General features: G+C 42.5%; 1 protein-coding gene across 14 annotated transcripts in view; it reads right to left on the minus strand.

Annotated features, from left to right (window-relative positions):
* Positions 1-27651, minus strand: part of sytl2a (synaptotagmin-like 2a) — a 162634-nt gene that overhangs the window by 49467 nt on the left and 85516 nt on the right. For 4 of the 14 annotated variants that reach the window (XR_005463175.1, XM_038818123.1, XM_038818125.1 and 1 more), the window contains exon 1: positions 2590-5225. Coding sequence is in view for 13 of the 14 variants with exons in the window: in XM_038818123.1 (XP_038674051.1) it covers positions 2590-5023 (2434 nt within the window). In the remaining variant the exon portion in view is untranslated. Of the gene's footprint in view, positions 1-2589; positions 5226-5287; positions 5360-7840; positions 8723-19578; positions 19688-27651 lie in introns of those variants that run through there. The other 10 variants (XM_038818126.1, XM_038818127.1, XM_038818128.1 and 7 more) reach the window with 6 other exon arrangements.

The following is a 27651-nucleotide window of genomic DNA, read 5'->3' on the forward strand; positions in this document are numbered from 1 at the left end:
GGACATTCTCCTCAGTTCAATGATGCTAATTGATGATATTTTGTGGGGTCCCCAGCAGCATCAAATCACCGGCAGCAACTTCTGGATTTCCACGTCTCACCGTTTATGGTGTCATGTGAGAGTGCCTTTAAGACATGGATATTTATGCAATGTACCTTTAAGAAATGCAGTGATGTCAGAGTGTGGGTGGAGCTGGGCTTTTAGCTCAGCCATTTTGAAGTTTTTAGTTTCAGTTTGAGAGAGCAGCTGAAAAGTGCCTGGCTGGTTTGCTGAGAGCTGCAGGAAGGAAAAGAGCTGGTCTGGTGATTTCTGCAAATCCAAAGACTATAAATATATTGAATGTAACCTGTTGGGCTCCTATTTTTGAAGGGTTGAAGTCTTTTGGAGGTTTAAAAGAACAGTTTGCAGGATTGGGTAGTGTTGTATTATTTTTGGGGTTATCTTTGAAGTAAGGGGTGTTAAAAGATCCAATGTTTATTTTAAAAGGTTAAGTTGAGTTCATGGAATAAACATTGTTTTTTTTTAAAAACCACGTGTCCATAATTGTAATACCACACCTAGGGAACAAGCCATGTGCTTCAAAAGCAACAATCCATTAAAGGGGGGCTGGTTGGTTGGACTCTATGATAAATTTTGGGGTTCTGAAAATACCTCGCCCATAACAATGGTATGGACTCCACAGGTTGCTGACGATGTCACAAGAGTAATGGTGAACACTGAATTTTACGGTCATTAGCAACCCAAAATCTGGGCCATGAAATGGCAAAAACACCTCACTATTTCAATTCAATATTGGCCTTTTAGTGCATCTCAAGAACTCATCTGCTTTACTCACCGTTGCCAAGCACTGCTCTGAAAGCTTCCATTTATTGCCAATCAGGACCCCCAGATCAATTTTAATCACAATTTTCTTTCCATTTAATCAATAGATGCTTTCTTGATCTTTTGCTCCCACAAGTTGCATTTTGCATTTCTCCACACTGAATTTCATCTCCCATCTGTCTGCCCAATTCCCAGGAACACACAAATCTTCTTATAGCTTATCCTGTTTATTTTAAAGTTTACCACCTATATTATCATCTGCAAATTTACCCATTGTACTTGTGACTCTTAGTTCCAAGTAGATGATGTTTAACAAAAAAAGCCAGGGATCCCTAAATTATTTTCATGGTAGCCCAAGGATACTAGGGCAAGGTTAGTGTTGTATGTCTACATACACACAGTTTTTCATATTTACTTTCTCATTTTCCAAAATGTGTTTTATAGTATGAAAATATGGAAAAATATCTATGAGCTTGGTCAAAAAGTTGCCATACCATCCACAAATATGCTGAAATCAGATTTCCTACCTCTGATACTTGAAACCATTATTGCAAATGCAGCATGATTGTAACTGTATGTTAAGCAGCTAACACACTGCCACTCCTTCACAATATTCCCATGCACAGGTCTTAAAAGAAATGCAGCATTAAAATGTTTTTTACTGAACAAACCTCAAGAAAATACTTGCATTTCTCCAACACTTCGACATTCTCAAATATCTCAATTAAGTGCCTCAAAGACAAATATTTTGGAGTGCACTGTTGTTTTACATCTGCAATATCAATATCCCATTAGAAAGTGTGATAATGGTAAGCTGATTTTTTAAATGAATGATTGTTCCTTCAAACCAGGTTAGCTACAAATACTGCCATGGGATTTTTAAAGTCTACTTTAAACAATGGAGGAACGGTGGCACAATGGTTAGACCTGCTGCCTCACAGCGCCAGCGACCCTGGTTCAATTCTGACCTTGGGTGACTGTCTATGTGGAGTTTGCACTTTCTCCCCGTGTCTGTGTGGATTCCCTCCGGAAACTCCAGTTTCCTGCCACAGTCCAAAAATGTGGATTGGCCATGCTAAATTGCCCCTTAGTGTCCAAAATGTTAGGTGGGATTATGGACCTGGGTGTGGTGGTTTTCTGGAAGGTCAGTGCAGACTCAATGGGCCGAATGGCCTCCTGCACTGTACGGATTCTATGAGATACAAGTAAGATAGGTATTCAGTTTATCATCTTGTATGAGGGCAACACCTGAAGAGTATCACCCAAGTTCTGCACTGCAGTGCCATCCTAGATTAAGAGGTCAAGTCTTGGGAATAGGCTTGACCCTGCAACCTTCTCATCCAGGTGCAAAAGTAGTACTGAGTGAGTCAGTCCCGTGCACCAACACTCTGGCTGCAACAATTGTAGAAAAAAAAGTTAATATTTTTCAGAACCAGCATCATTTGTAGTAGAAGTACTTCGCACCCACTTAACAGAAGCAAACAATTGAACTCCTGTACCACCATGGAAAACCATCAAGAAAGTCTGATTATTCAGAATCTGCAAGCAGGCCAGCATGGAAGTGTTTTTGAAGTTTGATATTGCCACACACAACACCCATAGTTAAATCCAGTATCTATACAAAAATCAAGAAGATGATTGGTGGAAATGTATAATCAACTACATTCAAGATCAAAAGTGGATAGAAAATGGAAACCAATCAACAAGAGAAAAAAGGATCAGAATAACCCACTATGCCAGCAAAAATAAATTAACGCTGATGCTCACTGAGGGATCGCCTTTGGGATTCAGCACGCAAGTGGTCATTTCCTCCTGAATAGTTTGACAATACATTTTTAGGTGAAACATCTTGATATGGATTATAAGGTATATCTGACTTGAACCTTTCTCCGGATTTTTTGATGGGACTAGCGTAAATTTCCTTGAAGTTACTCTTCTTGGTAATTCCAGGTGGAAGATTCAAATCAGATTTGAATTCATCTTCCAAGTCAAAACCTCTCCGATCCTTATCTAAAGCTACTCCTAGATCTTCATCATACTTGGAGAGTTTATCAGTTTTAACAGGTGATAGGTTTTCTTCTTCTTCAAAACCTAAGTCATCCGACTTCAGACTACGCTGGATCGCATTGTCCAATGGCTCATATTTGCTCAGTTTCTTCTGGAGGATGTCATTTTCTTTTACAACCAGAGAATGTCCTGCAAACAAAGTAAGATTTTCTTCATTATTGCTCACTTCCCTGGAGGAACTTTGCCCAACTGATGAAATTTTATCCTGATAAGATATACCAGCTGGTTTTAAAACACTCGGGATTCGGCTGTGAAATCTCTTTTCTGGAATATTTTCCACGTCATTATTTCCGATTTTGTCAGAAGTGCTTGGTCTACTTGCTGAGTTTCTTAGGTTTATGTCTTCTTGTGAATTGACTATTCTTCTATCAACCGGTTCATGGTCACTAAGCTCTACTTCAGAGGAGTGATTCTGGAAATCACTGGACTGAAGTTTATTTTCATTTGACTCATTAGTTGCTTTCTTAAATTTTATGATTTCTTCAGGTTCTGTAGGGAGAACTTTGGGGAAATATTTGGTGTTCAATTTTTTCTTCTCAGTTTGAGTTTCTCTCTGTTGACGTATTTGTTGCATTCTTTCTTGGACACTTGGTCCACTATATAGCTGGGCTTTCTTACTTTCATTTTCGGAGAGTTCATCAGGTGTATGAGAGTTTGAAGGAGTTTGAACTCTCTGGATAAGTACAGGTTTCTTTGTCACCAAATGTTTTGCTTCCAGTAACATTTCTGGTTCAGTGCTTGTTGGCATTTTCGTAATCATTCGGCGTTTGCCATCTGGCGTGTTTGCAAGCACCGATTGAGCATCATCACCAACATCTATTTTAGTTCCCTTATCCCAAAAGTTTCTCAAGTTTCTGAATTCTGTTTCATTGATAGAAGGATTATCTGGTATGTTACATATTCTTTTCTTGATTGAAACTATAGTGAAAGGCTGGTCTTTCACAGGAATTGCATTTGTGTCATTCTTCTTCAACTGGAGATCCATCTCAGTTTTATTTTCCTTATCATTCAATGTTTGTTCCAGCTTTGCATTTACAGGAAATGCATCCGTTTTGTTCTCCAAGTGGAAATCCACCTCGGTTTTATTTTCCTCATTACTCAATGTCTGTCCCAAATCTAGGACATCAATATATCTTTTTCCTTGTAAAGCATTGATTTCTTGTTCATTCTGCTTGGGAAACAGACTCTTTGAATCCATTTTGCTAAAAGCTATGTTTTCTGTTGTAGCTGACTGATCATATGCAGGTGCATGCAAATTTTCTTTTGCTCGTTGCATTACTTTTTCCGAGAAAGGCTTCTCACATGTTGCAGTTACACGACATTTTCCATTTCTCTCTAGTTGGCTTATTTCATCATTATGTGGCTCTTTTTTGATTTTGGTGTTGTCCAAGTCTTGTACTACTTCATTGTTGAGGAATACAGGATGCAAACTTTCAGTAGTAACTAAATTAGTTCCTTTGTTTTCCAACTTGTAATTAGATGATTCAATATCAATGGCATTTTCCCTTTTGGCTGACTTTCCAAATACCATATTTGCAAAAGCATTTTCTTGGCTTGAAGTTGTGTGGTTTGGTGAATGTTTTTGGAAAGTGGGAAGTGCTTGCTCTGTGGTACTTCTGGTACTAATTGTTGGTAAAGTTTTAAATTCTTCTACATTCCAACCAGTACTTTCTGGTCCTGATTTAGTTTCTTGCGCACTATTCTTATCAGTAGCAAGGAAAACGTCAGTATCTTCTGAAATTGTTTGAGCGCTTTCTGGTTCTCTATTTGATTGTTCATTTGCTCCAGCTCTCCCATTCTCAGGGAAGTATTTTAAAACCGATGGTTCTTGTTTTGACTCTTCATCTTGCTCCAGTTTGATGTGCTGCTGTTCATCATTCGAAGGTTGGAATATGTTCTTAGAAAGTGGATAAGTAATCTCAGAATCATTTTTTGTTCTAGTTCTATTTTTCTCCTCCAGTAGTATTGGTTCTGGAATTGAAGATTTATCAAAAATATTCTCTTTTATCGGAGTCTGAACTTCCTGCAATTGGATTTCTTGTTCTCCTTGTGCTTGGATTTCATGGTTCACGTTTGGCAGCTTTTGGGTTTTTTTTTGTAAATATATCAGCTTCACTGTGTGAAAACTCAGCATCTGGCTTTGAATTTACTGTTAGCACAGCTTTAGGCTTGCACTCCACTATTGGGCCAGGTGAAGTTTTCATTTCCTTTGTATTTACCGATGACACAGCTTCACTTCTGGTGAACCAATCTAACACCTTTGATATGGATTCATCAGCTGCCTTCATGTGTTCAGCAGTATATTTATCAAGCATTTGGGACTGTGAAGAATGAGCTTCATGTCTTTGTTCTGTTGGTGCAGTCTTGAAGAGAGGCACCGCAAAGTTAACGTGCTTACCTTGGGATATTTTTGTAGGCTGCTGGTTAGACACCTGAGGAGACTCAAAGTCAGTGTGAAGTATCCTCTCATCTGTAATGAAATAAATAGAAATACATTGTTTATTCTTCCTCGCGAGGTTGGAAACCAAATAATTGCATTTCAAATGGTGACACGTCCAATTACCTAGCATGAGGCTAAAGATTAAATTTGCTTCTAGCAGATGAATGCTCAACATGTTGGTAATCATCTATCCATTCTGAGACAATGACCTATTTACTTTAAATGGGTAAAAATCTTTGGTAAAACAACAAGCAGGAGTTAAGCATTCATCGGTTTATATATTGTTAGCTACCATTCGATTGGTGCAGTTTTCTAAAACAGTTCTTCTAAATAGACCAACTAACTTGTATTTATATTAAATTATAGGACAACATATAACTTTCTAAATTTGTGGTTTATATTATTGAGTATCTGTTGTTCAATTTTAATAAACTACAAAACATGCTAAATAACAGACATCAGAAATGACCAAAACTAATTGGAATAAAAGTCTCTCAATGCGGATTCTGAGCTACTTAAAAAAAAAGGTTAATTTGAGGTTATTGTTGAAGTATATGACTTAAAAATATCAAAAGGTTACACCTGAAATATTGATCAAGAAATTAAACACTTTCATGTGCTTAAGAATCACCTCAGGTTAACATAAAAGGATTGCTTTATTTGGATTTCTTCAAGTTGTAACATAATTTCATTATTGTAAATAATTATATGCCAGGATTATTACCTCAAGATAACTACATTTGGTTAGCACTGTTACAAGAAACCATTTGAGACTAGCTATCAACTATAGTTCACTATTTGGCAACTGTAATTAAGAAAGCACTTGTGCTGCCAGATAATGGACAAAATGAAAGTTGTTGGGGAGGAGAATTTACATTTTAGAGAAACGCCATCTTGACCAAAAAAGGAAAAGCTGTCCAACAATCCTTTTCTGTTTGGAGAAGAGAAAAACCAAAGGTGTCCTTTGTGTCACATGGCCATGAGCAAACAATTTGTAATATAAGTATTTTATATTATTTCCAGGTGCGCATTCTGATAAAGAGGAACAGCGGCTTAACAAAGTTTTGTATCATCAATATAAAGATGTTGCCAAATACGAAACTTCCAAAACCATTTAAAGTAGTTTGTTTGAAGTATTTCCATCTGAACTTTAACTGATAGATGCCGAGCTGAATGAGAAAAAGCAGAAAGATTCAACTGATCTTCAGTGTTAATCTGAGATGAATTGTTGTCGCACCAGGGCTCAACTAATTGTAATAATATAATGGTAGCAGCTCTGCAATATGCACCTGCAGCCACTTGAATCAGGTTTCAGGCAGCAAGGTTTTAGCAATCTAGAATTTTTCCTAAGAAAAAGAACAATGTCAGGGTTATTGCTGAAAGTTGCTGCTAGAGGCAAATGCAAGAATCTAAACTGGAGAAATTAATTTAAAAATAAACATGAAAAGGATAGGCTGGGGTTTTCTGCCCATTTACGCTGTTGGGATCTTCCAGTCCCGCGGCACACCCCCACCGCGGGTTTCCCAGTGGGAAGGGCTGCATTCAATGGGAAATGACAATGAGGGGACCAGAAGACCACTCCGTCAGCCAATGGTGGGCTGCCTCCTCTGCTGCATATTGCGTAGAGAATCCTGCCCTCTGCATATAGTACATAAAACAAAAAAAAAGTGTTTTAAGGTGTCCATGAAACTACAAGCTTCCATTTAAATCTGTATTGAAATTTCCCCAACTCCAGCATATTGCCTCATTATTCACTATAGTTCTATAGCCAGTGATAAACTAAGTCTCTCATTTAACTGGATATAAAACATGGACAAGATTAGCTTTACATGCAACGTCTGCCATTCAGCTTGACCCTAGCAAGACAAAGGTTTCATCTCAGATTGAAGGTGCATGCAGAATGTATTTCATTGCTGCTCCCAAAAGTCAGTTTCCAGATAAGAAATGCAATCTTTGGGGGGGGGCCCCCCAAGTCCTATGACTTATTTCTGCCTGGTCTATCATACTGTTCCATAAATACTGAACCTTTCCAATTCATATGCAAATTCTGTTTAAATATGAGCAAAAGATGGAGATTAAGTGATTTAACATTAACTTCCTTCTTATGTCTATTTTAAGATTAATTTCCTTCAAGCTCCACTGTCTATTTCTTTTTAAATGTAGCCTAAATAACTAGTGATTAGCAAACAAAGATTATTGGTCAAGTGATTAAATGTTTATGCAGGATATCCTAATAGAGGAGTTTATTTAGAAACGATCATGGTATTCTCACTGTCCTCAAAGAAATAAGTTGCAATGGCCATATTTTGTGTGACCCCCCCCCCCCCCCCCCCCCCCAAAAAAAAATGATTGCAGAACAATTACCTAGAATATTAGATGTGGTGAAGTTAAAAGAAGGAAGTTGTAGTTTGAACAGATAAAAATCAATATGTAATCATACCACCAGTAGAAAACAGAATGATTGGTACAATTCTGATTGGCAATATTTTCTTTCCTTAATAGCCATCTTACCAACATTGTGAAAGGATGGATTTGGTGCAGGATTCAATCTTCTGTTGGCTTCCTTTTCCATTAGTATCTCACCTGTGCCCATTTCATGGACTTGGTTAGTAAGCAAACCAGAGCCGTTACTTGATAAATGACTATTTGTATCATTTATTGAATCTGATTTTGTTGCTGGGATGGACTGAAAGTCCAAGTTGGACATAATGTTATCATCACCTTGGTTCAGGTATAATGGGTTTGTTTGCAAAGGAGAAGACAAATGATGCAAATCAGAAAACACATTGGCCTTATGTGGATTTTCATCTCCTTCTGCATTGCTCATTCTGCCTGCATTTTCTTCATCTGTTTCTTCTAAATAATCAGTGTCTGGAAAAGAGTCTCTAATTTTGGAAGCTCCATTTGCTTTATGAGGCTCTAGTGACTGTGATATCATCTTTTCATCCACATTTGTAGAGAATCTGACTTGCTTCGACCTTTCAAGACTATTGGGTGTAAAGAAATCTTCATTTTTCACAGCTGTATTCATCTCGGTTGGTCCTTCTGGAATGGTTTGCGGAGAGACAGGTATCTTGCTCTTTGAATCCTGAACACTGATGTGTAGAATTTCAGAGTCATTGGAGCTTGAACTTGGGCTACGTTTCAAGATGCTTTTAGGGGTTGTGGAGTTGCCATTAAAACCATTCCAATCTTTCCGACCTGATGCAGTACGAAGTTGATCACTTTTCGTTACAGACTCTTGCAGTTTGGATGAATTAGTCCTTTGCGATGGCACTTTCTGTCTTTCTGAACGATTATTATCCTCTGCAGAAGATGGTTTCTTAATTTCAAGAAATTCATTTGAGGGAGAATGTAATCTGGAAACATTATCCTTTGGATGAGATAACTTCTCTGGAAGAAAACAAGGGTATACAAGGGCAAGGATAAAACAATTTCAACAACTACAGTATAGAAACTAAGTTACATCCAAATGGCTATAATTTTAAGAGATTAAACAATTGTACATCAAGGTTAATATGTACATTTAAAATTCACATGCTTGAAAAAAAAAATTTACATCGTAAAACAGAATTTTCCACAATCCAAAATTCAGCTAGAAGGGATGAATGATGTCAGTCCAATTTAATCAATGGCAATCAATTAAAACCATGCAGATAATGTAAAACAAAATGTAAAACGTTACAGCAGCTACATAAAGAAATGAAATTATTCTCCCTAATCATACATTACCTCCAACTATTATGTCTGTGGGAAACGCAACAATGAATTAGTATTTGAAAATGGAAAATTTCATGAAATATTGTCTAATTTCCATTTCAAAACTTCAGTTACTTGAATGACCAATAGACATTTACACAAATAAGATCAATTAAATTGCACACTTAAAAGTGGCTCATTTATAAAATAGACAATACCTGTATGAAAACTAGGAAAATAAAACATTGGGGTTATAAAGTGAAACACTTTAAGGCATCTTGGATAGCCCTGAAAAAATAGGTGCAAGGAGTGATACCTAATTACTCTGCACCCATTGACTGAAATAGTTAAATTCACTGCACCCGCTTCACTTACCTACCAACAATCCTTTTCAATCATGACTCATATTTGACATGTGCTGCACTGAATTTTCATTCTTGAAATTTATGCAAACATCCACATGTCAGAGCACGAATGTAATGCTAGCTATTCAACTATGTCAGCTAGATCAGTCAAATAAATTAGAAGACATTCAGTGGTACACATCCACACTTCCCACTCTTGCAGCATAAGGTGATGCACAACATGCGGTTGCAGGCACCATCTGGAAATGACAGTACTGGAAGTGACAATTGCTTGGCTCATGGCCAGCAGCGGGACTGAAACCATTGAACATCCTTGGGTTCCACAGAAGACATGATCGGCTTGGGGCCAATCCACGGGAATGCGTGAACCACAAACGAGAGAGTTTGCACGGGGTTCTGGAACCAGGACCCCAGGAAGGGTGGACCAGGGAGTCGAAGTGTTGTGTTCTGTGCCTGTTACTTGACTGCCTTTGCCTTTCATCAATAAACACCTTTGTTAACTACTGGAAGTCTCCAGTGAATGTCTTGAGCCACCACATTGGTGATGAGGTAAAAGTTATTGATCACAGCTGATTATCGTCGTGAATTGAGGCAGGAAAGAAGGAACAGCTAAAAAAAAAGAGACGCTCCAGTAAGAGTCAGAATCATTTAATTGGTGATTGAAAATGCCTATGATCAGGAATCTAGATCCGTTTGACCAAGGGGCTGTGGGTTGGAGTCAGTGAATAAAACGGCTCCGCTATTTCTTTATTGTGAACGGGATTACAGGCGAAGACATGCATAAGGTGATACTTCTAACCGTTTGCGGGCCCCAAATGTATAATTTGATTAGAAACCTCGGCCGGGATTCTCCCCTACCCGGCGGGGCGGGGGGTCCGGGCGTGTCGGAGTGGCATGAACCACTCCGGCGTCAGGCTGTCCCAAAGGTGCGGAATTCTCCGCACATTTAGGGGCCAAGCCCTCACATTGAGGGGCTAGGCCCGCGCCGGAGTGGTTCCCATTCCGCTGGCTGGCGTGAACAGCCTTTGGCGCCACGCCAGACGGGGCCGAAAGGACTTCGCTGGCTGGCGTAAGTCCGCGCATGCGCCAGAGTGTCAGCGCATGCGCAGGGGAGGGCGTCTCTTCCGCCTCTGCCATGGTGAAGGCCATGGCGGGGGCAGAAGAAAAAGAGTGCCCCCACGGCACAGGCCCGCCCGCCGATCGGTGGGCCCCGATCGCGGGCCAGGCCACCGTGGGGGCACCCCCTGGGGTCAGATCGCCCCGCGCCCCCCCAGGACCCCGGAGCCCGCCCACGCCGCCAATCCCGCCAGTCAGGTAGGTAGTTTAAACCTCGCCGGCGGGAGAGGCCTGTCAGCGGGGGGACTTCGGGCCATCGCAGGCCGGAGAATCACCGCGGGGGGCCTGTCGACCGGCGCGGCGCGATTCCCGCCCCCGCCGAATCTCAGGAGGCGGAGAATTCGGGACACGGCGGGGGCGGGATTGACGCCGGCCCCGGGCGATTCTCCAACCCTCCGGGGGGTCGGAGAATTCCGCCCCTCATGTCCCCAAAGGCACCCGACTTGAAAATCTTTGACTAGATGGTGAAATCTGTTAAAGAATGTTTCAATGATTGCCTTCAATTATCCTCCAATGTTTTAAATTTAAATGTGCTGTCAGGGACCATGAAGAGTCTATCGCAGCCTTCATAGCCAGGGCTTCGAGCACAGAGTTTGGGAGTGACACGTTGCCCGATCGTCACGTTTATGGGATCTATAACCTTAATATCCAGAAGAAGCCTCTGGTGAAGACCACAATGACATTGGAAAAGGCACTAGAGATAGCTCAGGTATTGGAGTGTGCCAAAAAAGGTGCCACTGAGCTGTAAAGCATGGCTGAAGGTGATGTTAACCACATTTGGAGTGGCAGGGTCAACAAGCAGAGAACCAGACATGGTCTTCGGCACTCGACTGGAACCCAACCATTTGGAGGACGTCACCGCGTCAACCCAAGTCCAAGGTGGAGCGTTACAGGGGGATACCATTCCCTGGAGCCATGTCATGTTTCTCATTTGCTTTCAATGCAACTGAAGGGGCAGATTCAAGCACATTGCCATGCAAGGCAAAGTGTGCCAATGAAAAAGAACAGCAGCCAATGAAGAAGGAACAGCAGCCGCAGTAGTCCACAGCACCTCTGAACATATTGGAGAACAGCTCTGAAGAGCAAGCAATATATCGGTTGAATTCAGTCCAATTGAATAAGATGGCCCCATTTGAAATTGTCTTAAGGGTAAATCGTAAACACCTTAAAATGGAAGTTGCCACAGGGGCTTCAGTAACTGTAGTGGGGAGCAGACTTTCCAATACCTTTTTGCGGGAATGCTATATTTAAGCTTGAAGAGTACTACAGCCAAGCTTTCAACAATGTTTGAACATCCTCAGGACAGCTAATACCCCAGTGACCTGCATAGGTCAGGAGGCCATTCTGCCTTTGGTTGTCATGGCATGGCCTGGATCTAATCTGATGGGAAGTGACAGGAGATTCTGCTCAACTCGCTGAAAATCTTCAAAATATCCACGCCAAGGACGTATGAATCTTCCTTAAGGAACTGGGCCGGATTATAGGCGTCAAAGTCAAGATATGTGTCAATCTGGATTTGACGTCCAAGTTCAGCGAGCTCGACTGGTGCCATACACATTGCAACAGAAAGTTGAAACAGAGCCAAAGAGATTGAAAGAGCCGGGAATAATCAATTCGGTACATTTTTCAGAGTGGGCGGCACTGATAGTCCTCACAAATCCATCAAATGATCTGGGGTCTAAGGACAGGGACTATCAGCTGACCATGAATCAGGCTGCCCAGGTCGATCGGTATCTGATTCCCCTAATCGAATACCTCTACTCTAAGCTGGCGGGCGGCCTTATCCAATCAAAACTGGACCTCTGCCACGCCTACCAGCAACTAGAGTTGGACGAGGAGTCTGAGGTTTGCTACAATCAATAGCCAAAAAGGCGTCTTCCAGTATACCAGACTGCCGTTCTACTTCGCTTCAGCCTGCACTATTTTCCAGTGGACGATGAAAAATCTCTTTTCATGGAGAATTCTCAGGAGATGGTTTACCTTGATGACATGCTACTCACTGGCACTACACCCGTAGGTCACATGGCCAGCCTAGAGGAAATATTAAAGAAGTTTCAGGATGCAGGGCTGTGCCTAAAACGTGAAAATGTACCTTTCATGCCTCAGAATTGACATATCTAGGATTCTGCGTTTATGCGGCGGGTTGCACCACCGAAGAAAAACCCACGCCATACAAGATATCCTCACACCCAAAAATGGCAGCGAGATTAAGTCCTTCCTTGGTATGTTCAACTATTATGAAAGGCTCATTTCATAAGTTCATAAGATATAGAAGAAGAATTAGGCCATTTGGCCCATCGAGTTTGCTCCACTATTCGATCATGGCTGATCTCATCCTGGCCTTAACTCCACCATTCCAGCCTGTTCTCCATAACCCTTCAACCCATTACTAATTAAAAATCTGTCTAACTCCTCCTTAAATTTACTCACTGTCCCAACATCCACCCATTCTGGGGTAGAGAATGCCACACACTCACAACTCGGTGAAAAGTAGTTTCTCCTCAACTCCATTTTAAATTTGCTACCTCTTATCCTAAGACTATGACCTCTCGTTCTAGACTGCCCCATAAGAGAAAGCATCCGCTCTACGTCTACTTTATCCATATCTTTCATCATCTTATATACCACAATTTGATCTCCTCCAGTCTTCTAAATTCTGGACAGTAAAGGCCAAAATTGTTGAATCTCTCTTCATATGACAAACCCCTCATCTCTGGAATCAACCAAGTGAACCTCCTCTGAACTGCCTCAAATGCCCCTACATCTTTCCTGAAATAAAGGGGACCAAAACGGCGCACAATACTCCAGGTGTGGTCTCACCAGTGCCTTGTACAGATGCAACAACACTTCCTTACCTTTACACTCTATTCCTTTAGCTATAAATGCCAACATTCCATTCACTTTCTTTATTATCTGCTGCACCTGCATGCTAGTTTTCAGAGACTCATGAACGAAGACCCGCAGATCCCTCTGCAACTGAACACTCCAAATTGTCCTCCCAATTAGGTAATATGTTGCCTTCCCATTTGTCTGACCAAAGCGCATGACCACACATTTATTCACGTTGAACTCCATCTGCCACATTTTGGCTCACTCTCCTAACCTATCTACATCCATTTATAAGGTTCTCATTTCCTCATTGCAACTTACTGTTGCAGCTGTTGTGTTGTCTGCAAATTTGGCTATGGAACCTTCTATCCCTGTATCCAAGTCGTTAAAATAGATTGTAAATAGCTGGGGCCCAAGGACTGAACCCTGTGGCACCCCACTATTAACATCTTGCCATCCAGAACAAGACCCATTTACCCCGACATCGTCTTTTGCCTGTCAGCCAGTCTTCTATCCAAGCTAATAAATTACCCCTAATCCCATGTGATGTAACCGTGAATTAACCTCCTTTTGAGGCACCTTATCAAACTCCTTCTGGAAGTCCAGATATACTACTTCTACAGGATCCCCATTATCCACTTTGCTTGTTACATCTTCAAAGAACTCTAAGCAAATTAGTCAAACATGATTTACCCTTCCTAAAACCATGCCGACTCTGATGGATAGTGTTTCAAATTTAGCCACAACATTGGCATCATTAAACCAGCTATTAAGGAAGAATTAGCAATGACAATGGAGAGATCCCCAAGTGGGAGCATTCCCACTTGTGAAGCAAGCATTACAGTCTTCAAATCTCTTATTGCATTTTGACCTGCTTTCTTTTGTTTTAGAAAGTTAGAGTACCCAATACATTTTTTCCAATTAAGGGGCAGTTTAGCATGGCCAATCCACCTACCTTGCTCATCTTTGGGACGTGGAAGCGAAACCCACGCTAACACGGGGAGAATGTGCAAACTCCACACGGACAGTGACCCAGAGCCAGGATGTGTCCTGAGACCTCAGCGCCGTGAGGCAGCAGAGCTAACCACTATGCCACCGTGCTGCCCACCAATCATGTTTACGTATGATGCGTTCCCATACAATATAGAGGCAGTTTTAGGCCACAAAATGGGAGATGGTTCAGAGAACCACATCACCTTTGTCTCAAGGGCCCTTTCAGAAGCAGAATGAAACAATGGCCAGATTGAGAAGGAGGGCTTAACGGTTACATACGGTGTGAAGAAATTGCACCAATATGTGTATGATTGACAGTTCAACATAACCATTGCTGGATCTTTTAAGGAAAGATACGCTCATACTGCCTATCGCCTCAGGGTGCAACATTGGGCCTTACTACTGCCAGCATTCCAGCACCGGCCTGGGACACAAATTACTAATGGAGATGCATCAAGTTGCTCCTACCAAAGAGCATTCCGCCGCCTCAACACCGCAGGAGATCATTTTGGGTTTAAACTTCCTAGACAGTGTCCGCTCGGCACATCTACAACTGGTATTAGCAATGTTGAAAAACCTGAGGGTTGACAAGTCCCCTGGGCCAGATGGGATATATCCAAGGATTCTTTGGGAGGCATGGGATGAGATTGGAGAGCCTTTAGCTTTGATCTTTGGGTCCTCACTGTTCACGGAGATAGTGCCAGAAGACTGGAAAGTGGCAAATGTTGTTCCTCTGTTCAAGAAAGGGAATAGGAATGACCCTGGTAATTATAGGCCAGTTAGTCTTACTTCAGTGGTCGGTAAGTTAATGGAAAATGTCCTGTAGGATAGGATTTATGACCATTTGGAAAGATGCAGCTCAATCCAGGATAGTCAACATGGATTCGTGAAGGGTAAGTCTTGCCTCACAAATTTGATTGAATACTTTGAGGAGGTAACTAAGTGTGTAGATGAAGATAGAGCAGTTGATGTCATATACATGGATTTTAGTAAAGCGCTTGATAAGGCACAAGTTAGCAAATTCTAAGCATGGCTGAAATATCTGAATAGCAGCCAGCCCTGTAGCTGAAATTTGAGGCCTTCTGGCTCAAATCATCTTACCAACTAACTCAGCAGATTTATGTTCTGACATGCGTTAAGAGCATAAGACAGACTTCCTATTTTTGTAAAAGTATCGACTTTTTTCGACTGGGTACATTTATAATGTGTGATCAGTGTTCTTTTTTTTTAAAAAAAGGTCAATTTTACTTTAGTTATGTTCTTCTCTCAGTTTAATAATTCTTCATTAGCTTTATCATAAACAGGAACATGGAAAAAGCAGGTGCTCAAAATGCACCCACACTTGCACAGGCACAGGATGCCCTCAGATAATCTGGATTCTCCACCAGGGCTAATGCTAAAAGGCATCAGCAGGAATGATCCTGATGGAACTGTCAGGAATTACAGCCCAAAAATCTTTGGGCCTATATAAAATCAAATATTACTTGTGGATAAGAATCTGTTTTTTGGTTGATTCATTCAGCAATCGTTACTGCTGAGAAGGAGTGTGTTTTTATGATGATTGTTAAGGGATGTCCATTTGAGTTCACTTGGGAGAAGATATCATTCATTATTTAAGAGGGAGCTTACTCTGCATCGAATTCTGCTAGACCAGGCTTCGATGCATTTAATATGGACAATTATGTGACATTCTTTGAAAAGAAGAGTGGGCATTTTTTAAAAAAACTTGGATTCATTTTTATGCATGTATCTTGTTTAAAGTTTAAAATATTGGGATATGGAAATGAAAATACTTATTGTCACAAGTTGGCTTCAAATGAAGTTCTGTAAAAAGCCCCTAGTTGCCACATTAGGGCGCCTGTTCAGGGAGGCTGGTACCGGAATTGAACCTGCGCTGCTGGCCTTGGTCTGCTTTACAAGCCAGCTATTAGCCCACTGTGCTAAACCAGCCCCCAAATTGGACAATTAGCGATTATTATTATTATTATTTAAAATATTTAAAAGCATTCCATTCCTCAATAGGAATATTCTACATCCTGGTAAGTGCAAAACATATCAAAAATATTTTTTTAAACTTTCATTGCTCAGAAACTTTATGCACAAAAATTATTCCAAGTTTTGAAACTAATCCACTCCACTTTTTGTTACATATAAAGCACCTCCCCATAAAGCTTCATCCCAATGAATATGGTCGCTGAATTGAGGGAATAGTTTTCATTAACCTTTTGCCCTCAAGGTAGGATCACAAGAATCATAAGCAATAGGAGCAGGAATAAGCCAGTCAGCCCTTCAAGCCTGAACTGCCATTCAATAATAATCTTTATTAGTGTCACAAGTAGACATATATTAACACAGCAATGAAGTTACTGTGAAAAGCCCCTAGTCACCACATGCGCCTGTTCAGGCACACGGAGGGAGAATTCAGAATGTCCAAATCACCAAGAAGCAAGTCTTTCGGGACTTGTGGGAAGAAACCGGAGCACCCAGAGGAAACCCACACAGACACGGGGAGAATGTGCAGACTCCGCGCAGACAGTGACCCAAGACGGGAAACAAACCCGGGTCCGTGGAGCTGTGAAGCAACAGTGATAACCACTGTGCTACCGTGCCACCAAAAACCAACCTGATTGTAGCCTTAACTTCACTTTCATGCCAGCACTCATAACCCCACTCCTTTGTCACCTAAAATCAGTCGAACTTAGCCTTGAATACATTCAATGACACAGCCTTCACGGCTGTCTATGGAAGAGAATGCCAAAGATTAAATACCCTCTGAAAAAATAAATTCCTTCCTATCCTAACTTGTATGAGAGACCTCTTTTTTGAAACTGTGCCCGCTAATTCTAGATTCTACCACAAGGGGAAACAGTTTTTAAGCATCTCTCCTGTGTCCCCTCAGAATATTTTTCAATAAGATTACCTCACTCCAAATTCCAATGAGTATGGACCCAACCTGCTCTAGCTTTCCTCACAAGACAACCTCTTTATCCCAGGAATCATCCTGCTGATCCTTCTCTGAACTGCTTCCAATGCAAATATATCTCCTTAAGCAAGTCCAAAACAAGTATACAGTATTCCAAATGAAGTCTCAAAAATGCTCGACTGCTCTGCTATTGTAGCAAGAGTTCCTTATTTTTCTGCTCCACCGTCTTGCAATAAAACCAAATGTAAAATGCATCCTGATTACTTGGCATACCTGCATGCTAATTTTTGTGATTCATGTACTTGGGCACCCAGATCCCCCTGTATCACAGCATTATGCAATCTCTCTATTTAAATATTAGTCTCATTTTCGGGCGGCACGGTGGCACAGTGGTTAGCATTTCTGCCTACGGCGCTGAGCACCCGGGTTCAAATCCCGGCCCTGGGTCACTGTCTGTGAGGAGTTTGCACATTCTCCCCGTGTTTGCGTGGGTTTCACCCCCACAACCCAAAGATGTGCAGGTTAAGTGGATTGGCCACGTTAAATTGCCCATTAATTGGAAAAAATGAATTGGATATTCTAAATTTATAAAAAAAAAAGAAGAAAAAAATATATATATTATTCTCATTTTCCATTCTTCTTGGTGAGTGAACCATGTCACATTTTCTTTGGAAATCCAAATGCAAATCCAAATCCTACATCTATTGCAAGTTATTGTTTGAAAGTGCGGAAGGAAAATAGAACTCACTTAAGCAAACCCTTCGATCAGAATAGTTAAAAGATTGTGTTTAAATAGGGCTAAAACTTTCCATGTCATGTGGTAGGCAGTAACCCCCTATTGTAGGAGAATTTATTGGATCACTTTGAAATAAAAGTAAGATTGGGAATTACATTTTGAAAAACTGGTCATCTTTTAGTTAGCCCATTGAACATTCAATATAACGGTCCTTCTTGCAAGGGCAATGGAATTTGTTTTAATTTATCCTTTCATTGGATATGGGTGTTGCTGGCAAAGCCAGAATTTGTGGTCCATCGCTTTCAGGGGGCACTTAAAAGTCAACCACATTGCTGTGGGTCAGGGATCACACATAGGTTGGACCATGAAAGGAGGGCAGATTTCCTTCATTAAAAGGACAGATGGGTGCAATTGACAATCGTTACTGCTTTGGTCACTAACTTTTCAATTCCAGGTTATTATTTGGATTTAAATTTTATCAGCTACCAGAATATTAGCCTGGGCCTCTGGATTATCAGTCCTGTAGCATACACACCTTCTCCCCTATTAAAGTAGGATTCTTGCTGCAACTAGTAAGACCACACCCACAGTGCTGTTTGCAGCTTTTACTTAAGGAAGGATAAACTTACATTGGATGGACTTTAGAGACGATTCACTAGATTGATTCAGAGGATGCATGGACATCTGATGAGGAAAGCTGGAGGAGGTTGGACCTATACCCATTTGAGTTTAGAAGAATGATGGGTTATCTTATTGAAACATATAGGGCGTGATTCTCCGCCCCGCCAGGCCACTTTTCTGCCCCGACCCGCGGGCGGGATTCTCCGTTACGCTGGCCGGTCAATGGGGTGTCCCATTGTGGGGCAGCCCCACGCCATCGGGAAACCCCTGGGCACCGGCAAAACGGAGAATCCCACTAATGATTCTGAGGGGGCCTGACAAGGTAGATTCTGAGAGGATGTTTCCCCTCATGGGGGAAATCTAGAACTAGGGAGCACCATTTTAAAATAAGAGTTATCCCATTTAAGATGGAGATGAGGAGGAATTTCTTCTCTCAGAGTCACAAGTCTTTACCATTCTCCACCCCAGAGCGCAGTGGAGGCTGGATTGTTGAATACATTCAAGATTGTGTTGGACAGATATTTAAACAAAAGGGAATCATGGCGCAGGCATGAAAGCGTTAAGACGACAATCAGATCAGGCCTGATCTTATTGAATTGGCCGATTCCTGCTCCTATTTCCTATGATTCTATGAAGAAACATTTGAGGGAAATTTGAAAACCAAACAAAAGAGATGGGTGGTTTCTTACTTAAAATGCAAAATGTAAAAGGGAATCATATTCACTCCAAGTAATGTTACTATATTTAAAAGACCCTGATATTAATGGCTCTACGACTGCCATTTATAGAATATCTGCCAAGGTTTGTCGCCCAGCTCACATCATTAAATATGGATGTCAAGCATCTAATTCAGAGAAAATACTGCTACCAAATTGCAAAATACCTACCCAAGGTCTATCCAAAGATAACACATTGCAATTTGAAAGAGAATACGTACTCAACAGCATAAATATTTATTGGTAATTACCTGCCACAGGAGTCGGAGACGTTGACTCTGTTCCAGCAGATAGCAGTGGTCTTTCTCCTGCATTGGGAATATCTTCCAAATATGATTTGTTGAAAGGGTTTTCTCTTTGCTGGAACATAATTGTAACAAATTTAAGAGTGTTAAACGAGTCATAAGTGACACAACAAAAACACGCAAGGTATCAAATGGTGCTGACAGCAGCAGAAATTCAGTGTGCTTACAGATAAACTATTTGCAAATATCCAGAGGGCCAAATTGTATCAGTTCAATTCTTAGAAGTGGATGGGGTGGGACCATATAATGCGGGAGTAGGAATAGCAGTTTCTCTCTAGACTCTGGCATCACTCTCTTGATTATTCTTCTTTCATCCTGTTTGCATGGCATATGCTTGCTGAGAATTAATGTCCCTAGAAGATTTTGGAGAGAAAATGCTCAGGAATTCAAAAAAATCTGGTGATAAAAAGGGAGCAGTCAGATCCAATGGCGAGGAGCCGCCTTTTCAATATGGCGACTGGATCCTCGAGCGGTTTCACGACCCAACGCTTTTGAAGCTTCTGAAAATGACGCCCAAGAACATTATCAGAATAATAGTTGGAAGACTCGGCTTGTTGATGCAAAATTGAGTTCTTATTAGACCAAGCTGCAGAATACGAATGAAAAGCTTGATGTAAGAATCCTGAACATTGAAAATGTTGCTTCCTCAGCGAAAGTTCTCATTCAATCCTTGGAAAACCAGCTCGATGGCATGTCAAAAATCCTGGAAGATTTGGAGAACCAAGGCTGGAGAGAGAAATGTCCAGGTCGTCAGCCTGCTTGCCATAAGGAGTGGAGGGTAAAACTCGAGCTGGCTACCACGTTTCCTTCAGCTGGATTTTCAAGTTAGAAAGGGGGCACCAAATTGTCTTTGAGGCCTTGGGACAAACAATATCCCAGGTCCACAATCATTTGATTCAGAACTTTCAAAATCACCAGAGGTTTTTGGGAGGTGGTGCGATGGGGTGGGACCTGGCTGCATGAAGGGACAAAAATCTCCTTTTTCCAGGACTTGTCAGCATTGACACACCTGAAGCGTTGAGGCTTTGATGATGTTCAAAACAGCTCAAGGCAACTGGAATGAATTATGCCCTGTTTCATCCTGCGACCCCAAGGGTGATACTTGAAGACTCCTTTAAATCTTGATAATACGACTAGTGCCTTGGTTTCCATTAGTTAAGTGCATAGAAGCCAATGACTTGGATTGAGTCTGCAGCTCATTGAAATTTGAACTTTCCCCGTCATATTGCTTCTTTGTCTGATTTTATATCATCATATGTGCTGTTTATTCAGAGGTGTTAACATTTGTTCCCAAGAATCCTCAGGGACTTTCATTCATGGTAGCTGTGGCTCATGTTAATTACCAGTTGTCTTTTTTTTACTTCTTGTCCATATTTTTATGATGGTAATACTGACTGGTAATACTGATGGTAACCTCTCTTTAATCATTACAGAATCGAGTGGCATCATTGTCAGGAGGTGGGTGGAAGCCTGGATCTTCATGGGCGAGTTCAAAATGTGGGAGGGGCATTTGGCTCTCATTCTCTTGTTGGCTTTTTCTTCTCCTCCCTGTTTAAGAGCTCGTCATCCGATGATAATGATAGTACGGCCGGAGGATTAGCCTTATGGGCCCTCACCTACGTTGCTGAATGTCCCCTTGGAACTTGTGTGGTCATGATTCTTTTGTATTGTTGAAGTGTTGGGGGTTGTATGTTGTTGACCAAATCCTTTATTGCTAGACTTTTGTCCGAGACAAGACGCTTTGGGGATATTCAACTGCCTTTGGTGTAATTTGATCTGTGCAATGGCAATGACTAATTTTAAACTATGTTCCTGGAATGTGCAGGCATTTCATCATCATCCTATCAAAGGGAAAAAGATCCTGGGCGCGATTCAACAGAAAAAACTCTATGTCCGGTTCTGGGTGCATTTAATGGGGAGTTTCTCAGAGCCTGCAATGCCAAGAAACAGCCCGCTATTCAATGACACTGCCATTTTTGGGGGGCTCAGAGAGCTTCTCTCCACTGGCTGCACCAATCTTTCTTCCCCCCCCCCCTACACCTTGGGGAGGCCTTTGGGAACACCCCCTTACGGCCCCTCACTCCCCCCAGCCTTGTAAAGCCCCCTGGCAGCACCAACCTGCCACCCAGACACCCTGGCACTGCCAACCTGGCAGTAACTACCTGGAAAGTGGCATTGCCTGGGTGTTAGTCTGGCAGTTCCAAGGTGTCTTTGTGCCAAAGGGAGTGCCACAGTGCCACGCTGCAAAACACCCGACCACCTGGGGTTCCCTGCCAGGTGCCATTATGACTGGTTTGTGGAAACCAGTACTAAGCAGCACCCTGGCAAGGTCGCCCATGTGCGGCCGTTAGGGGCCTAATGGCTCATTTATCTATGCAGATTTGGGTCTCGCCCAGTGAGGAAGAGATCCAGACTGCAACATCACGCAAGGTTTTGTTAAATCCTGTGAGGCTTTGAGCATCGCAAATCTCGCGAGAGGCCTCTTGCAAGATTCAACTGCTTCGTCCCGACACCAAGTCGGACACAACAAGGATGCCAAATATTTTTTTCTTCAGAATTAGTAGGCGGAGAGAGCCTTGTTACAGTAGGCTTTTTTGGGTGACGAAGAGCAGTTAAATGTTAAAGCGGGAATGGGTGGGCCAAGTCTTTTTTGCCTCGCTTTCCATGAGCAGCAGGGGGGTAGCAATTTTGGTCAACAAAAATGTTTCCTTTAAGGGGGAAAATTGTGCAAAGGATATAATGCAGCCATCTAAGATGGCCACCTACAAAGGACCATGGGAATTACGGCCAACCCAGGGCTCGGACAGATACAGAGCTTATGTGTATCTGAAACACAGGTAACCAATCCTGATTGAAACCCTTGCTCATTTGCATTTCAATGGCCCATTTTCCCAGGACAATAGAACGGCAATCAAGAAACCGGTACAGCCACAGACTGATCGGCGCCACTCCCTTTATTCAAAGAGCCCAACTGCCAAGGTCAATGACCGCTAAAGAAATTGGCCGAAATCGAAATCGAAGAGTGTGATCAGAGCCCTGTTGAACTATTGGCTCCAAGGTTAAAGACCACCCCAAAGAGCGCAAAATCCCAGAGGGATAAAAGGGAGCACAGCCACAGCCATGTGTTCTGTCTCTTTTGGATCCGGCCTGTGCCAGCCCAACTGTAGCAAGAACAGCCAGCCAAGTTCAAGACCAACGATCGCTACCTGATGGATGAGCCCAGCAGAGACAGAGCCACTTTCTTCGAACCAGCCAAGTGAAATCCAGATAAAGGCCTTATCCATTTGCACAGTGCTAGTCACCCTGAAGTTAAGTATAGGTTATTGTAGCTGATAGGTGTAGTTTAACTCGTAGTAGATATTGTGTTTGCATGTGGAGGTAACTCTTCTGTATGTAAATAAACCATCTTTTGAACTAACTAACTGGTTGTGTGGTCATTTGATCGCTATAAGGGAGGGCTTGAGGTTCACCAACATTATCATTAATATGAGCAACAGTATTGGCGACGCTGTTGGGATAGAAAACGAGCAACAATAGGGAGTAAATAGGTGATTATTAAGGGGTTTGTACATAGGAAATCTGTCACGATGATGAATGTGTATGGCCCACTGAATTACACCTTGGAGTTTGTCACTAAAATCTATATGGACTTTGTAGAGTTGCCTTCGGCCAATTCTTTTGTGGGCAGAGACTGTCATCTGCATCCTTTGATGGAAAAGCTCCCAATAACTAGGAGGGAGATAGAGAACCTGCTGGCATGGTGCAACAATAACAATCTCTCAATGTCAACAAAACTAAGGAGCTGGCCGTCAACTCCAGGAAGCAAAGTGTCATACACACCCCTGTCTGCATCAATGGTGCAGAGGTTGGTTGACAGGTTCAAATTCCTAGGTGTACACATCACCAACAAACTGTCCTTGCCCACCTACATCGACACTACGACCAAGAATGCACAGCAGCGCCTATACTTCCTCAGGAAACTAAGGAAATTTGGCATGTCCGCATTGACTCTTACCAATTTTTACAGATGCACCATCGAAAGCATCCTATCTGGTTGCATCACAGCCTGGTATAGCAACTGCTCAGCCCTAGACTGTAAGAAACTACAGAGTTGTGAACACAGCCCAGGCCATCACACAAATCCTGTCTCCCATCCATTGACTCTGTCTACACCTCCTGCTGCCTTGGGAAAGCGGGCCGCATAATCAAAGACCCCTCCCACCCGGGTTATTCTCTCTTCCAACCTCTTCTATTGGGCAAAAGATACAAAATTCTTATAACACGCACCGATAGATTCAAAAACACCTTCTTCCCTGCTGTTACCAGACTCCTGTATGGCCCTCTTGTGGACTGAATTAGCACATTCCCTGGTTATGAGGTTAATTTTACAAAGTCAGATTTATGGGTTTATCTAATGTTGCAATAACCTCTCCTATCGCAACTCACATCAGGTTCTAGTAACTTAATAATATGGCAAGAAAAGCACTTTAAATGTATTGACAATTTATTAAGCAATAGAAAGGCAACGAGTCAGATAAAAAGCAAAATATCAATGCTAATTACTCTTAATTTCTGTTAAGTGGAGAAAGTGAACAAGTTAAGTGAACAATTGAACAGACATCACACCACCCTCTCAGACCAGATCAAAGTAACAACTCCGAAAATATTGAAAACAGCTCTCTGCACCTCTCCATAATGTTACAGCCCAACTTGACCCTGCGTCGCAACACAATCAAAATTAATAACTGATTTTTGAAAAGAAAAAACAGCATCATTGGAACTTGGCTGCCCGATAACTGCACGCATGTGCACACACACACAGGGGAGGAGGGTAAAATAACAAGTAAAACGGATAAAAGTATTTTTTTCAGATGGTTGTCTTATAGCACATCCCTTCAAATTAAGCTTTCAGTTCGAGGTTTTCACTGGAGATTCATTCAGGTCTCTGTACAGCTATGCACCTTTTCTGGAGTAAACAAGAGGGAGAGCAGTTTCTTTTCCGAGTATCCAGGACTCCAACTGAACTTCCCCTGGCTCTCTAAAAATCAGCCCACTCGGAGACAGGACACAATCACCGCCTGTTCTCAGGCAAAATGTGGCCTTTTGGCCAATTCATTGGCCACCAACCAACCAATTCAATAGAATCCCATTGATCTCTGGGGTGCCGAAAATCTTTCTTCCCCTGCTCGACTTAAGTCCATTAGGTATCCGTGGATCAAAATAATAACAGCAAAAATAAAGGAAGGAGAAAAAGGGAATCAACAGGAAGGGTCCTTACAAGAAACATCACTCTCTTCTCTCTGACCCTGTCCATCCGAACTCCCCAAAATTGATTCTCGGGACCGTTAAACCTTAAAATATTGCAAGTCCAGTGTAGACAATTGTTGCAAAAAATAGCCAAATGGTCTATAAAGTCAATAATAAAACAGGAATTAGCTTACTGGGTTCCGGTTAATTTCACATATGCCTTAGTTTTAAGACAATGCTTTTCACTATATCTCTTATCTTGAGGCAGGCCTGGGTCTCGACCAATAATTGGTCAACATAGCTGTCTGTCATCCAGAGTTTTGGTCCCTGAGACAAGGGCCTATTTAGTCCTGCTAGTCATGGTTAACATTCATGTTATCTCTTTATTCTGTGCCATGAGGAGCACGCATTAATCTTTTCTTTCACAGCACTAATGATCAAGTGTTAACATACATATAATCACAAAAGTCAAACATTGTGCTCCAAATTATATTTCCAGCCCAACATATCTATTAATAGAGTATACATACTTCAATTGCCTCACAATTAAGGCTGTCTACTTAACTATTCTTCTTGGTTCCGATTAATGCTGTTTAGTTAGTTAGTATGAAAATGGCTTCCATGGGCGGCTATGAGGGAGTAAGTCCCACATTTCGTGGCTCCCACTTGGGTCGGACTTTTGGACCTTTTCCACTGATTTTCTACCAGACTTGAACTATAAAACAAAGACAGAGGCAATTGTGTACTGAATTCCCACATCGGTGCATGGCAAGTAGGACTAGAAGTGCTCGTAAAGGCAGAAACAGAAAGACAGAGAAGGCTTGGGCTGAAGCTGCAGCGGGAGACAGCATGGCGGAGGACCAGACCTCTGGTTTGTCAACCCAGCGGTCAACAGAGCAGCTGATGCAAGTTATTCAGGAAGGCTTTGCTAAGCAGAAACGGGACTGCTTGGACCCGATAAAAGAGCAATGGTGGTGGGATTCCACAGGTGCTTGGATAAGGAGCACATTCTACAGTGGGCCAAGCAGACACGGAGCTGTAAGTGGGACAATAGTATCCTGTGGGTCTACCAAGGCCTGAGTGTGGAGGTGGCCAGGAGAAGGGCAGGCTTCAACTAGATTAGATCGATCCTTTTTGAGAAAAAGGTGAAATTCGGACTGTTGCATCCAGCCCACCTCTGGCTCACATACGAGGAACAGCACTTTTATTTTGAGTCGCCCGAGGACACGCTGGACTAAGGAAAGGACTGGTGGTGGACTGAGAACTTTTGAACTTTGCTGCAACATTCATGTTTTTTTTTTCTTTTCGTTTCTCTGTTCTTTAAACAAAAGTTTCTCGTTTTTCGTTTTGTGGAAGCTGTTTGTAATGCCTTCTGTATTGATTTTGGACCAGTGGCAGAGCTGAGTGAGTTAAGGTTTTCATTTGCACTGTTGGGGGAAGGTTTTAATTTGCACTGTTGGGGGATGGAGGTGTGTTTGCTTAGATTTTAGTGTTTTTTCTGTCGGGCAATTGTGTGGGGATTGTTTGTCATTGGAGTATGTTTGTATGAGCGGGGGGTGGGAGGGAACAGGTGGGAGACTATCCGGCAGCAGAGATGAGGCCACCAAGCTAGCTGGGCGAGCTAGCTCACGGAAGCGCAGTGGGGGGTGTGCATTTGTTCTGCTGACAAGGGAGGGACTTGGGCCAACGGACAGAGAGGAGGTTGGGGGCAGAGGCTGCCTGGGGGCTGGCCAGTGGAGGCACGGAACTTGGGGCTGGAGGCAGGTCCAAAAAAGGAGATGGCTGATCGGTGAAGGGGGGGGGGGGGGGGGGGGGGGGGGGGGGGGGGGGGGTAAATGAGCCCCCCAACTAGGCTAATCACCTGGAATGTTCGAGGGTTAAATGGACCGGTCAAGAGGGCACGTGTTCGCGCATCTTAGAAGACTGAAGGCGGACGTGGTAACGTTGCACCTTAGAGTAACTGACCAGATTAGATTGAGGAATGGCTGGGTCAGTCAGGTCTTTCACTCGGGACTGGATTCAAAGACTAGAGGGGTCGCGATCCTGATCAATAAGCGGGTGGTGTTTGAGACGGGTAGAATAGTTTCGAATGTGGGGGTTCGGTACATTATGGCCAGTGGGAAACTGGAGGGGGTGCAGATGGTAGGAGTAAATGTGTATGTGCCATGCACCAAATTGAGATGATGTGGAGTTTATAAAGAGGATGCTGGGAAAGATACAGGACCTGGACTCACACAGGTTGGTCATGGGTGGGGACTTCAACACAGTTATTGACCCTGGCTTGATCCGGTCAAGCTCGAAAATGGGCAGGGTGCCAGCAATGGCAAAGGAACTAAAAGGATTCATGGAGCAGATGAGGGGGTGGATCCATGGAGATTTGAGCAGCCGAGGGTGAAGGAGTTCTCCTTCTACTCAGACGTGCATAAAGTGTACTCCCGGATAGATTTCTTCATTTTGAGCAGGGCCTTACTGGCAGGGGTGGTGGACACGGGGTACTCGGCAATCACAATCTCAGGCTATGCTCCGCACTGGGTTGACCTGCAGGTTAGTAAAGACAGTAAATAGTGCCCACACCGGAGGTTAGATGTGGGACTTTTGGCTGACGAAGAGGTGTGCGAGCGGCTGAGGAAATGTATTCAGAACTACCTGCAGGTCAACGACACAGGAGAAATTTCAACAGCGATGGTCTGGGAAGTACTGAAGGCGGTGGTTAGAGGGGAGCTGATCTCAATACTGGCCCACAGGGAGAAGGAAGACTGGGCAGAGATGGAA

This window comes from Scyliorhinus canicula, chromosome 14, assembly GCF_902713615.1.
Source record: "Scyliorhinus canicula chromosome 14, sScyCan1.1, whole genome shotgun sequence".
In the NCBI taxonomy this organism is placed as follows: domain Eukaryota; kingdom Metazoa; phylum Chordata; class Chondrichthyes; order Carcharhiniformes; family Scyliorhinidae; genus Scyliorhinus; species Scyliorhinus canicula.